The sequence below is a fragment of the Mobula hypostoma genome, unplaced genomic scaffold (assembly GCF_963921235.1).
Source record: "Mobula hypostoma unplaced genomic scaffold, sMobHyp1.1 scaffold_138, whole genome shotgun sequence".
Lineage (NCBI taxonomy): Eukaryota > Metazoa > Chordata > Chondrichthyes > Myliobatiformes > Myliobatidae > Mobula > Mobula hypostoma.
The window spans coordinates 128,764-141,977 of record NW_026948225.1 but is presented as its reverse complement, the minus strand read 5'-3'; the positions used below and the strand labels follow the sequence as shown (position 1 = coordinate 141,977).

General features: G+C 48.0%; 1 protein-coding gene across 1 annotated transcript in view; it reads right to left on the bottom strand.

The window, feature by feature from the left end:
- Nucleotides 1–215: 215 nt before the first annotated feature.
- LOC134342021 (mucin-5AC-like) overlaps nt 216–13,214 on the bottom strand; it is a 38,986-nt gene continuing 25,987 nt past the window's right edge. Inside the window, exons 6-10 of the mRNA XM_063039958.1 lie at nt 12,618–12,815; nt 11,656–11,751; nt 8,918–9,013; nt 2,263–2,358; nt 216–391 (exon numbers count right to left, since the gene is read on the bottom strand). Of these exons, the coding sequence (XP_062896028.1) occupies nt 216–391; nt 2,263–2,358; nt 8,918–9,013; nt 11,656–11,751; nt 12,618–12,815 (662 nt within the window). The remainder of the gene's footprint in view (nt 392–2,262; nt 2,359–8,917; nt 9,014–11,655; nt 11,752–12,617; nt 12,816–13,214) is intronic.

The window sequence follows — 13,214 nt, the reverse complement described above, 5'->3', positions numbered from 1 at the left end:
GCTCCGCGCTTTAACTCTGGTGATACGAACGTCAGAGATATCTCGTTGTCGGGTGACGACATGGTCAATGAGATGCCAGCTTTTAGATCGTGGGTGCATCCATGTACATTTGAGCTTGTCTGGCAATCTGAACAGTGTGTTAGTAATGCACAGTTTGACTATGGTGAGGTGACGTTTTCCTTGCAGAGGTGTACACAAGGTCTGGATTCAGTCATTTACAGCAACAGGCAGGGTTGGTAGCTTTGCTGCGAGGCAGTTCTTGATAGCCAAGCGCACACCAGGTTCTCTTCGTTCTTCTTCGGGCCTGCCACACCAGAAGAATGTGTATCCTCCTTTCTCTTCACAAAGCGAGTCGGGACTCCTGGAGAGCCGCAATGTCCACGCTGTAGTCCTTGAGCACACGAGCAACAAGTGCAGTGCGTCTCCCTGGGCGATCTGAGTTAGCATTGTCCAACAGAGTTCGTATGTTCCATGAGGCGATGATCAGATTCTGCTTGTGATTCTTACCACTAGAGTTGGACGACCCGCCAGCCGCGGCAGACTGGCCAGGTTGGTGTGAGCGGGCTTTGTTTGAGCCACCTTTTCTAGGCCCTTCCCTAATTGTAGGGTGAGCAGTGCCTCCCTAAACAGGGCTGCTCAGACACAGAGGGTGCTGCCTCACCAGATCTCCGCTCTGTAATCCATGTGTGACCACTCTCCCCCTGCCGCCTGTTTGCAGACTTGTGACTACGGCTCCCAGCTGGTCAAGCCTACTGTTTCACCACTTGTCCGTTTCTACAGGACTTGGGTGTGTTGAGGATACCCCACTCCTCAGAAAGGAACAGCAGGTGCGTGAATGGATTTTCAGTGAGTAGGGGGTTGCACAGGTCCAGACCCACCCTCTCGACATCCCCTCCCGGATCCAGTGGCATGGTGGGGTCCAAGACGGCTGGGGGAAGTTCTGTTGCAGTGAATGGCCAGACCGAGCTTCGATGCAAAGGATGCCCTTCCGGTGCTTCACGACACGTGTTTGCTAGATGGCCATTGACCCTACGACAGGGTTCATCCACCCTTTGACAGGTCTTGTTTTTCGTCCTGCAGGGTGTCTAGCCACCCTCCTCGCCAGGCAAGCCTGATGGGGGAGCTGGTTTAGTTGCCGACCACCCGACCATGCGACAGGTAGTACTGGGTTACATGGTACCAGTAGCACTCAGACGAGTGACCTGACTCCTCATTTATGTGAAGGATGTAAGAAATAAAGTCAATTCAATACTTAATTAATTTTTAAGCAGTGATATTAAACCTAATTGACTCTGATTCCACTCCCCTTCCCCTCCCATCCTCTCTCCCATCCCCACCTCCAGTCTTCCTTCAATGACACCTCCATCCCTGTTCCCTCCTCTTCCCCCTCACACCTCTTTCACTCCCTGCCTCCTTGCCACCACTATCCACTCACTCCTAGTTATCACAGTCATAGAGCACTACAGCATAGAAACAGGCCCTTTGGCCCATCTAGTCCATGCTGAACTAATATTCCTCATCGTCCCATCAAACTGCACTCAGAACAGAGCTGTCCATTCCCCTCCCATCCATGTATTCATCCAAACTTCCCTTTGATGTTGAAATCAAACCCACATCCATCACATCTGTCAGCAGCTTGTTCCACACTCACACCACCCTCAGAGTGAAGACATTCCCTCTCACGATCCCCTTAAACATTTCACCTTTCACTCTTAACCTGTGACCTCCAGTTCTGGTCTCACTCAACCTCAGTGGAAGTAGCCTGCTTGCATTACCCTATCTGTACCCCTCATAATTTAGTAAACCTTATCCCCTCATTCTCTGAAGCTCCAGATCTACACACGTATTCTGTGATCTTTGCTCCACAAACCTTGTCAGTACCCCCGATGTCGGTCAGTAGACATACCCATCTGATTCCGAACCAGATCTCCATCATTGCAAAGGTTGACAGACACTTCCCCAGTGAACCCCTCTCCCAAGAAATCCCCGGGTTTCTGTCCTCATCCTCTCCCTGACAACCCATCTTACCCGGCCTCATGGACCACCTCAGACAAAGGGGCTTATTCTTCTCCACAACAAAGCACACCAACTGTGAGTAATCTTGGACAGAGCAGAAATTTCACACAGACAGGAGGGAAGGAATAACTGAACAGTCATTGGCAGCCCGTTACGATGCACATCCAACAGCTGAATTGGTCTATGAGAAGTTCGACATCACAGAGCGAGAGACTGAGACACCCCGATGGACACAAGATCTCATACCTGAGGATGTCTCTCCCACTGAGACAGAGGATGGTGATGGGGTGGGTTGTCCTGTAGATGATTCATCGCGCTGATCCATTGTGGAAACCTCCAGGTCTGGAACAAAGTAACAGAGACATGGGAGAGTGGCAGAGATTAAACACGGACAATAATTCATAAAGATGAGAGATTCTGCAGATGCTGAAAATCCAGAGCAACACACACAAAATGCTGGAAGAACTCAACAGGTCAGGCTGCATCTCTGGAGGGGAATAAACAGTGAATGTTTTGGGCTGAGACCCTTCATCAGCACTGGAAAGAAAGGGGGAAGAAGCCAGAATAAAGAGGTGGGGAGGAGTACAGCTGGCAGGTGACAGGTGAAGTCAGGTGAGTGGGAAGGTGGGTGGGTGAGGGAGGGGGTGATTTGAGAAGCTGGGAGGTGATATGTGGAAGAGGTGAAGGGCTGAAGGACTAATCCAATCGGAGAGGACAGTGGACCAGAGAATAAAGGAATGAAGGAGGGGGACCAGAGGGAGATGATGGGCAGGTGAGGAGAGGAGAAGGGCTAAGAGGGCAGCTGGAATGGGAATGGAAATAGAGAGAAGTGGTAGGGGGTAGAAATTACCGTCAGCAGAGAAATCAGTGTTCCTGCCACACACACAAAATGCTGGAGGGACTTAGCAGCCCAGGCAGCATCTATGGAAAAACATTCAGCGTTTTGGGCCTAGACACTTCAGCAGGACTGGAGAAAAAAAGATGAGAAGTCAGAGTTCGAAGGTAGGGGGAGAGGAGGGAGAAACACAAGGTGATAGGAGAAACCAGGAGAGGGAGGGGTGAAGTAAAGAGCTGGGAAGTTGATATGTGAAAGAGATACGGGGCTGGAGAAGGGGGAATTTAATAGGAGAGGACAGAAGGCCATGGAAGAAAGAAAAGGGGGGAGAAGCACCAGAGGAAGGTGATGGGCAGGCAAGGAGATTAGGTGAGAGAGGGAAAAGGAGATGGGGAATGGTGAAGAATGAGGGGTCATTACCAGAAGTTTGAGAAATCAATGTTCATGCTGTCAGTATGAAGGCTACACAGACACAATATGAAGTGTTGCCCCTCCAATCTGAGTTTGGCCTCATCATGTCAGTGGAGGAGGCCTTGTTGGAATGGGAATGGGAAGTTGTATTGAAATGGGTAGCCACTGAAACAATTTGAAAAGGAGGTCTCGGATCTGAAGAGATAACAAAACCATCCAGTCCCTGTTCAGCAACTCTCCCTCGTGAATGTCTGTGACCAGTCACTGCTCTCAGTCAATGCCCAGATGAATATTTAGTTTTGGGCTCCTCTTCGAAGAAAGGATGTGCTGGCATTGGAGAGGCTCAAAGGGGGTTGACAAGGATGAATCTGGGAATGAAAAGGTTATCATATGAGGAACGCTTGAAGGCTCTGGGTCTTTACTTGCTGGAACACTCCCCAGTCACCATCATGACCATCTATTGGACAACACTCCCCTGACACCATCTTGATCATCTATTGTACAACACTCCCCACACACCATCTTGACCATCTATTGTACAACACTCCCCAAACACCATCTTGACCATCTATTGTACAACACTCCCCAGACACCATCTTGACCATCTATTGTACAACACTCCCCAGACACCATCTTGACCATCTATTGTACAACACTCCCCACACACCATCTTGATCATCTATTGTACAACACTCCCCACACACCATCTTGACCATCTATTGTACAACACTCCCCAGACACCATCTTGACCATCTACTGTACAACACTCCCCACACACCATCTTGACCATCTACTGTACAACACTCCCCAGGCACCATCTTGACCATCTATTGTACAACACTCCCCAAACACCATCAATCACTGTCATGGGGCTGCTGGGCTGATTTATACGTCCCTGTACTATATCTTCTGAATAATTGTCTATTGGTGTTGCAACCATTACAATTCTGATAGAAACATCCCACGGCTTAATTTTCCATGAGAAAACAAAGGACGTTTCATTATAACAGACACAAAGTAACATTTCACAGATGTAAATCGGTCAGTGGACGTAAGTAATGAGGAATGGGTTGGGAGGTGGTGGGTGGAGAGATGCTGTCAATGTTACTAAATCTATTCTGGGCCCCGCACATTGACACAATCATGAAGAAGGCACGCCAGCAGCTATACCTCATTAGGAGTTTGAGGTGATTTGCCTGGTTACCAATGGCTAGCAAGTTTCTACAGATGTACTGTGGAGAGGATTCTGACTGGGTGCATCACCGTCTGGTGTGGAGGGGCCACTGCACAGGATCAGAAAAAGCTGCAGAGAGTTGTAAACTCAGCCAGATCCATCACAGACACCATCCTCCACACCATCCAGGACATTTTCAATAGAAGATGCATCAAAGTTTAATGTTCAGATTAAATTTATTATCAATGCACTTATTTATTACTGTAACAAACACAAGAAAATCTGCAGATGCTGGAAATCCAAAGCAACACACACAAAATGCTGGAGGAACTCAGCAGGTCAGGCAACATCTATGGAAAAGAGTAAACTCTCAATGACTCAGGCCAAGACACTTGTTCAGGACTGAGAGGGAAGGGGGAAGATGCCTGAATAAAAAGGTGGGGGGACGAGAGAGAGGTTGGCTGGAAGGTGACGGGTGAAGACAAGTGGATGGGGAAGGTCAAGGGCTGGAGAAGAAAGAATCTGATAGGAGACCAGAGTGGACAATAGGAGAAAGGAGAGGAGGATGTGACCCAGGGGTAAGTAATAGTTAGGTGAGAAGTCGCGAAAGGTCAGAGTGGAGAGTAGAGGAAGTAGGAGGAGGGGGAATTTTGTTCAGCAGAAGGAGAAATCGATATTCATACCATCAGGTTGGAGGGTACACAGAAGGAATATAAGGTGTTGCTCCTCGACCTTGAGGGTGGCCTCATCTTGGCACAAGAGGAGACAATGGATCGACATGTCGGAACAGGAATGGGAATAATAATTAAAATGTTTGGCCATTGGGAAATCCCGCGTATGGTGGATAGTGCAGAGGTGCTGGAGAAGCTGTTCCCCCAGCTTACGACAGGCCTCACCAATGTAGAGGAGGCCACACCGGGAACACCGGACACAATAGACAGCAGATTCATGGTTGAAGTGTTGCCTCACCTGTTTGGAGCCCTGAATGGAGGTGAGGGAGGAGGTGTAGGGGCAGATGTAGCACCTTGGCCACTTGCAGGGATAAGTGCCAGGAGGGAGATTAGTGGGGAGAGTCCAATGGACAAGGCAATTGTGGAAGGAGCGACCACTGTGAAAAGCAGAAGGGTGGGGGGTGGAGAAGGTAAAGGTATGTTCAGTGGTCTGATCTCTTTGGATATGGCTGAAGTTACAGAGCATAATTTGTCGGATGGGGAGTCTGATGTGTGGTAGGTGAGGACAAGAAGGACTCAATCACTATTATGATGGTGGGAAGATAGAGTGAGTGCAGATGTACATGAAATGGAGGAGATGCGGGTGAGGGAGGGAAACTCAGTTGTTTAAATGAGGAGGACGTCTCTGATGCCTTGGAATGGAAAGCCACAACCTGTGAACAGATGTTGCAGAGGTGTGGAGGTGCGTCTTGGGTCAAGATGAGGCCACCCTCAATGTGGAGGAGCAACACGATATGATTTGGCGATATGAGTCAGCTGCACCTTTCCTCATTCCCTGTCACGCCCACTGTTGAGCTTGAACGCACGCGAGGTCATTACGCACGCATCATTCGTGTCAGCGCAGGAAGAAGATCAACTCCTTCAGCTTGCAAATGACGGCGGGCTGAAAAGTATGTCTGACATAACATCTCTGCCGGCATTCTGGATCAAAGTCAAGGCTGAAAATCCTGAGACAGCCACAAAAGCACTGAAAACGTTGCTTCCATTTCCAACATCATATCTCTGCAATGAGTGCAACGAAAACTAATTTGCAGTTAGACTGGACATAAGGAACCCCGTTCGAGTATGGCTGTCTCTCCCATCACCCCTCGATGGCATCGTCTTGTTGCAGGGAAACAAGCCCAGAGCTCCCACTGATTCAGCGATATTGGTGTGTTGCAATGATTTTATATGTTCATATGGGGAAAATATGTGCTATGTGTTTAATATCCAAACGTTACTTAAAATGTTATGATCCTATTGACTTTGTCACAAAAACTGTGGGTCAATTGTTTAAGAAAAATAACAAGATGGCTTTAGTTGCAAAACGAGATTGAGGTGCTTTTATTTACCTCAAAACAAGACAAAAACTGAAAAAAAACAATATATATAGCCACCTTCAGACTAAACACAAAAGAAAACTAACTCCAAAGGCTTGGTAAGGCATGCTCCCCAACCCAGGCAACATCCTTGTAAATCTCCTCTGCACCCTTTCTATGGTTTCCACGTCCTTCCTGTAGTGAGGTGACCAGAACTGAGTACAGTACTCCAAGTGGGGTCTGACCAGGGTCCTATATAGCTGCAACATTACCTCCGGGTTCTTAAACTCAATCCCACGATTGATGAAGGCCAATGCACCGTACGCCTTCTTAACCACAGAGTCAACCTGTGTAGCAGCTTTGAGTGTCCTGTGGACTCGGACCCCAAGATCCCTCTGATCCTCCACACTGCCAAGGGTCTTATCATTAATACTATATTCTGCCATCATATTTGGACCTACCAAAATGAACCACCTCACACTTATCTCGGTTAAACTCCATTTGCCACTTCTCAGCTGTTTTGCAACCTATCAATGTCCCATTGTAACCTCTGACAGCCTTCCACACTATCCACAACACCCACAACTTTTGTGTCATACTACATTGATTGGCCTTATCTCAAATAATAACGAGTCAGCCTACAGAGAAGTCATCACACTGACACAGTGGTATCAAGAAAACAACCTCTCCCTCAATGTTGCAAAAACAAAGGAGTTGGTTGTGGACGACAGGAGGAACGGAGACAGGCTAGCCCCTACTGACATCAATGCATCTGGAGTTGAGAAGGTGAACAGCTTTAAGTTCCTTGGTATACACATCACAAAGGACCTTACTTGGTCTGTACATATTGGCTGTGTATTGAAAAAAGCACAACAGTCGCTCTTTTACCTCAGACAGTCGAGGAAGTTCAGCATGAGTCCCCAAATCCGAAGGACTTTCTGCAGGGGCACAATTAAGAGCATCCTGACTGGTTGCATCACTGCCTGGGAGAGGAACTGTATTTCCCTCAATTGCAGGATTCTGCAGAGAGTGGTGCGGACAGCCCAGCACATCTGTGAATGTGAACTTCTCACTATTCAGGACGTTTACAGAAACACATGTGTAAAAGGGGCCCAAAGGATCCATGGGGTCCTGAGTCACCCCAACCACAAACTGTTCCAGCTGCTACCATCCAGAAAACGATACCGCAGCGTAAAAGCCAGGACCAACAGGCTCCAGGACAGCTTCTTCCACCAGGCCTTCAGACCGATTAATTTATGCTTACACAACTGTAATTCAAAGCTATATCCTCGGTTCTGTTGTATATCTTACTGTACATACTATTTATTACAAATTACTATAATTTGTACATTACTCATTCAGCCGAAGATGTAACGTAAATGATTTTTACTCCTCATGTACGCGAAGGATGTAAGAAATAAAGTCAATTCAATACAAACTTATTTAATTTTTTAAGGAGTGATATTAAACCGGATTCTGACTGATTCCACTCCTCTTCCCCTCCCATCCTCTCCATCACACACCCCAGACCTCTCTCCCATCCTCATCTCCAGTCTTCCTTCAGTGACCTAATTCCCTCCCTTCCCCCTCACAACCCCCTCCCAGCCACCACTATCCGCTCACTCATAGTTATTGAGAGTCATAGAGCACTACAGCATAGAAACAGGCCCTTTGGCCCATCTAGTCCATGCTGAACTAATATTCCTAATCGTCCCATCAACATGCACCCAGAACAGAGCCGTCCATTCCCCTCCCATCCATGTATTCATCCAAACTTCCCTTTGACGTTAAAATCAAACCCACATCCACCACATCTGCTGGCAGCTTGTTCCACACTCACACCACCCTCAGAGTGAAAACGTTCCCTCTCATGTTCCCCTTAAACATTTCACCTTTCACTCTTAACCTGTGACCTCTAGTTCTGGCCTCACTCAAACTCAGTGGAAGTAACCTGCTTGCATGCACCCTATCTGTACCCCTCATAATTTAGTAAACCCTATCCCCTCATTCTCCGAAGCTCCAGACCTACACCCGTATTCCATGATCTTTGCTCCACAAACCTCATCGGTCCCCCGGATGTCGGTCACTAGACATACTCCTCTGATTCTGAACCAGATCTCCGGCATTCCAAAGGCTGACAGACACTTCCCCAGTGAAACCCTCTCTCATTAAATCCCTGGGATTCTGTCCTCATCCTCTCCCTGACAACCCATCTTACCCGGCCCCGTGGACCACCTTAGACAAAGAGGCTTATTCTTCTCCACAACAAAGCACACCAACTGTGAGTAATCTTGGACAGAGCAGAAATTTCACACAGACAGGAGGGAAGGAATAACTGAACACTCATTGGCAGCCCATTACGATGCACATCCAACAGCTGAATTGGTCTATGAAAAGTTCAACATCATAGAACAAGAGTCTGAGAGACCCTGATGGACACAAGGTCTAATACCTGAAGATGTCTCTCCCATTGAAACAGAGGATGGTGATGGGGTGGGTTGTCCTGTAGATGATCCATCGGGCTGATCCATTGTGGAAACCTCCAGGTCTGGAACAAAGTAACAGAGACATGGGAGAGGGGCAGAGATTAAACAGGGACAATAATTCATAAAGATGAGAGATTCTGCAGATGCTGAAAATCCAGAGCAACACACAAAATGCTGGAAGAACTCAGCAGGTCAGGCTGTATCTCTGGAGGGGAATAAACAGTGAATGTTTTGGGCAGAGACCCTTCATCAGCACTGGGAAGGAAGGGGGAAGAAGCCAGAATAAAGAGGTGGGGAGGAGTACAGCTGGCAGGTGATAGGCGAAGCCAGGTGAGTGGGAAGGTGGGTGGGTGGGGTGGGGGGTGATTTGAGAAGCTGGGAGGTGATATGTGGAAGAGGTAAAGGGCTGAAGAAGGACTAATCCAATCGGAGAGGACAGTGGACCAGAGAATAAAGGAATGAAGGAGGGGGACCAGAGGGAGATGATGGGCAGGTGAGGAGAGGAGAAGGGCTAAGAGGGGAGCTGGAATGGGAATGGAAATAGAGAGAAGTGGTAGGGGGTAGAAATAACTGTCAGCAGAGAAATCAGTGTTCCTGCCACACACACAAAATGCTGGAGGGACTTAGCAGCCCAGGCAGCATCTATGGAAAAACATTCAGCGTTTTGGGCTGAGACCCTTCAGCAGGACTGGAGAAAAAAAGATGAGAAGTCAGAGTTCAAGGTAGGGGAGAGGAGGGAGAAACACAAGGTGATCAGCGAAACCAGGAGAGGGAGGGGTGAAGTAAAGAGCTGGGAAGTTGATATGTGAAAGAGATACGGGGCTGGAGAAGGGGGAATTTAATAAGAGAGGACAGAAGGCCATGGAAGAAAGAAAAGCGGGGAGAAGCACCAGAGGGAGGTGATGGGCAGGCAAGGAGATTAGGTGAGAGAGGGAAAAGGAGATGGGGAATGGTGAAGAATGAGGGGTCATTACCAGAAGTTTGAGAAATCAATGTTCATGCTGTCAGTATGAAGGCTACACAGACACAATATGAAGCGTTGCCCCTCCAATCTGAGTTTGGCCTCATCATGTCAGTGGAGGAGGCCCTGTTGGAATGGGAATGAGAAGTTGTATTGAAATGGGTAGCCACTGAAACAATTTGAAAAGGAGGTCTCGGGTCTGAAGAGATAACAAAATCATCCAGTCCCTGTTCAGCAACTCTCCCTCGTGAATGTCTGTGACCAGTCACTACTCTCAGTCAAAGCCCAGATGAATATTTAGTTTTGGGCTCCTCTTTCGAAGGAAGGATGTGCTGGCATTGGAGAGGCTCAAAGGGGGTTGACAAGGATGAATCTGGGAATGAAAGGGTTATCATATGAGGAACGCTTGATTGCTCTGGGTCTTTACTTGCTTGAACTTAGAAGTATAAGGGTGGATCACAATAAAACATTTTAAATGCTGAAAGATCTAGGCAGAGCAGATATGGAAAGGATGTTTCCCATGATGGACAAAGTCTCAGGACAGAGAGGCATTCATTTAAAACAGAGATGTGGAAAAATTTCTTCAGCCAGAGAGTGGTGAATTTGTGAATTTGTTACCACAGGCAGCTGTGGAGGCCGGGTAATTGGGTGTAGTTAAGGTAAAGATTGATAGGTTTTTGATTGGACTCACCATCAAAGGTTACAAGGAGAAGGCCGGTGAGTGGGGTTGAGGAGGGGGAGAAAAAAAAGGATCTAGCAGGATTGAATAGCAGAACAGAATCAATGGGCCAAATGGCCTAATTCTGCTCCTCTGTCTTATGGTTTGAAGGAGGGAAAGATTATTCCCTTCAAGACCTCCACCTTGGATACCTGAGCTCACAGACCCTGCTGGGGTGGTGGTCAAACCCAGACCATGTGCTCGGGTCACTGATCCCTTGGGTTCCTGAGTTGTGTCCAACTGGGAGTCTGTAATAATGAGGGTAAAGTAGTGAACAAGTTTTATGTTCGATTAGGAAGGAACTCAATGGCAGGAACAGGAGGCTCAAGTCCAGGTCAAATTTATCCTCTGAAAGACACACACTCCCCTCCCCTTTGCTCTTTAATACCTCTACCCTTGTCTCTCAAATCCCTCTCCACACATCTCCCTCTCTCCATTCACTCTGTCTGCATCTCTCTCTCGTCAGTCTCTCCTTCCTTCCTTCCAATTGGAGCGTCACTCTCACTGATCTCTTTGCCCACCTCTCCTTACGCAGTCATCACTCTCTCTTCACTCACCTCATTCCTCCCTCTCCAGCATCCCACTTCTCTCTCTCCATCCCCCTCTCCTGTGTGTTTTCACCCATGTCCTTCTGTCCATGTACTGATTTACTCAAATCCCACTCCAGTCATTTCTATGTCTCATCAGTCACCATGCAACTCCTCACAGTCATTCCTCCTTCCTCTCTGTGACCATCCTCCACTCTCACCTCCATCACTCCTCCCCTCCCTCCTGTGTCACTCTCAGTCACTCCACCCCTCTCTGTTCATTCCTCCCACGCCACTCTCTCCAACCCCCAACAGAGACTCACCCCTCATGGCTCACCAAACCCAACCCAGCAGACAGGAGAGAGGAACCACTGACTCCATCATTCACACCCCTCCCCACAATGCACTGTACATCCAGTAGGTGAACTAGTCTACGGGAGGTTCAACCTCACAGAGTGACAGAGACTGAATGAACATAGACCGACTGAGACTTGGTACCTGAGGATGTGTCTCCCGCTGGGACAGAGGACAGTTCCTGGGTGTGCTCTCCAGTAGACAATCCTGTAGACTGTTCCAGTGTGGAAGCCTCCAAGTCTGGAACAAAGTAACACAGACATGGGAAAATGGCAGATCTTAAACATAACAACAGGGACAAGTTGTACAGACGAGCATTTCTCCAGATACTGGGAATCTAGAGCAATGCACAGAAAATGCTGAAGGTCAGGCAGCACCTCTGGAGGAGAATAAACAGTCGAGGTTTTGGGCCAAGTTACTTCATCAGGACTGGAAAGGAAAGGAGCAGAAGCCAGAATAAGAAGGTGGAAAGTATTCAAGCTGGCAGGTGAAAGGTGAAGCCATGTGGGCGAGAGGATGTCTGGGTGAGTGAGCAGGATGATGCGAGAAGCTGAGAGGTGATATGTGGAACAGGTAGAGGGATGAAGAAGGAGAAATCCAACGAGACAAGACAGTGGACAATGGATTAAATAGATGGAGGAGGGGCACCAGATGGAAGAGATGGGCAGATGAGGAGAGGGGAAGGGCTAAGAGGAGAGCCAGAATGGGAATGGAAGAAGAGGGAAGTGGGAGGGAGAAGAATTTGCTGAATGTCAGAGAAATCGATATTCATGCCATCAGGTTGGTGGTGACCCTGACAGACTATGAAGTGTTGCTCTTCAAACCTGGGGGTGGTCTCATTAAGTCAGTAGAGGAGGCCATGGACAGTTATATCAGAAGGAAATGGTAAGTCAAATTAAATTCGGTATCCACCGGAACAACAATTTGACAAAGAGGTCTCTGATTTGAAAATAAACCAAAACCATCCAGTCACCATTCACCACCTCTCCCTCCCAAAATTCCTGTGAATGGACACATCTCTCAGACAAAGTCCAGATGAATATCTAGGACTAAAGGAGGGAAAGATCGTTCTATTCATTGACCCTCACAAACCCCATCACGAATACCTGAGCTCAGAGATCCTGCTGGGCTGGTGGTCAAACCCAGACCAGGCTCTCCTGTCATTGTTTCCTGGGCTTCCCAAGTTGTGTCTGACTGGGAATCTGTACCTGAGCTCACAGACCCTGCTGGGCTGGTGGTCAACCCTGGACCAGGCTCTCCAGTTACCAATCCCTGGCGTTCCCGACTTGTGTCCGACATAGGTTCTGCAGTAAGAAAAAATACAAAAGAAGGGTAAAGTAGTAAACAAGTTTTATGTTCAATCAGGTAGGAACTCAATGGCAGGAACTGGAGGCTCGTCCAGGTCAAATCTGTACACTTAAATACACACACTCCCCTCTCCTGTGCTCTTTAATACCTCCACCCTTGTCTCTCAAATCCTTCTCCTCACATCTCCCTCTCTCAGCATTCACTCTGTCTGCATCACTCTCTTGTCAGTCTCTCCCTCCCTCCCTCCAGTTGGCGTGCCACTCTCACTGATCTCTCTACCCAACTTTTCTGACAGTCATCACTCTCTCTTCACTCACCACATTCCTCCCACTCCAACATCCCACCTCCCTCTCCATCCCTCCCTCCTGTGTGTTTTCACCCATTTCCTTCTGTCC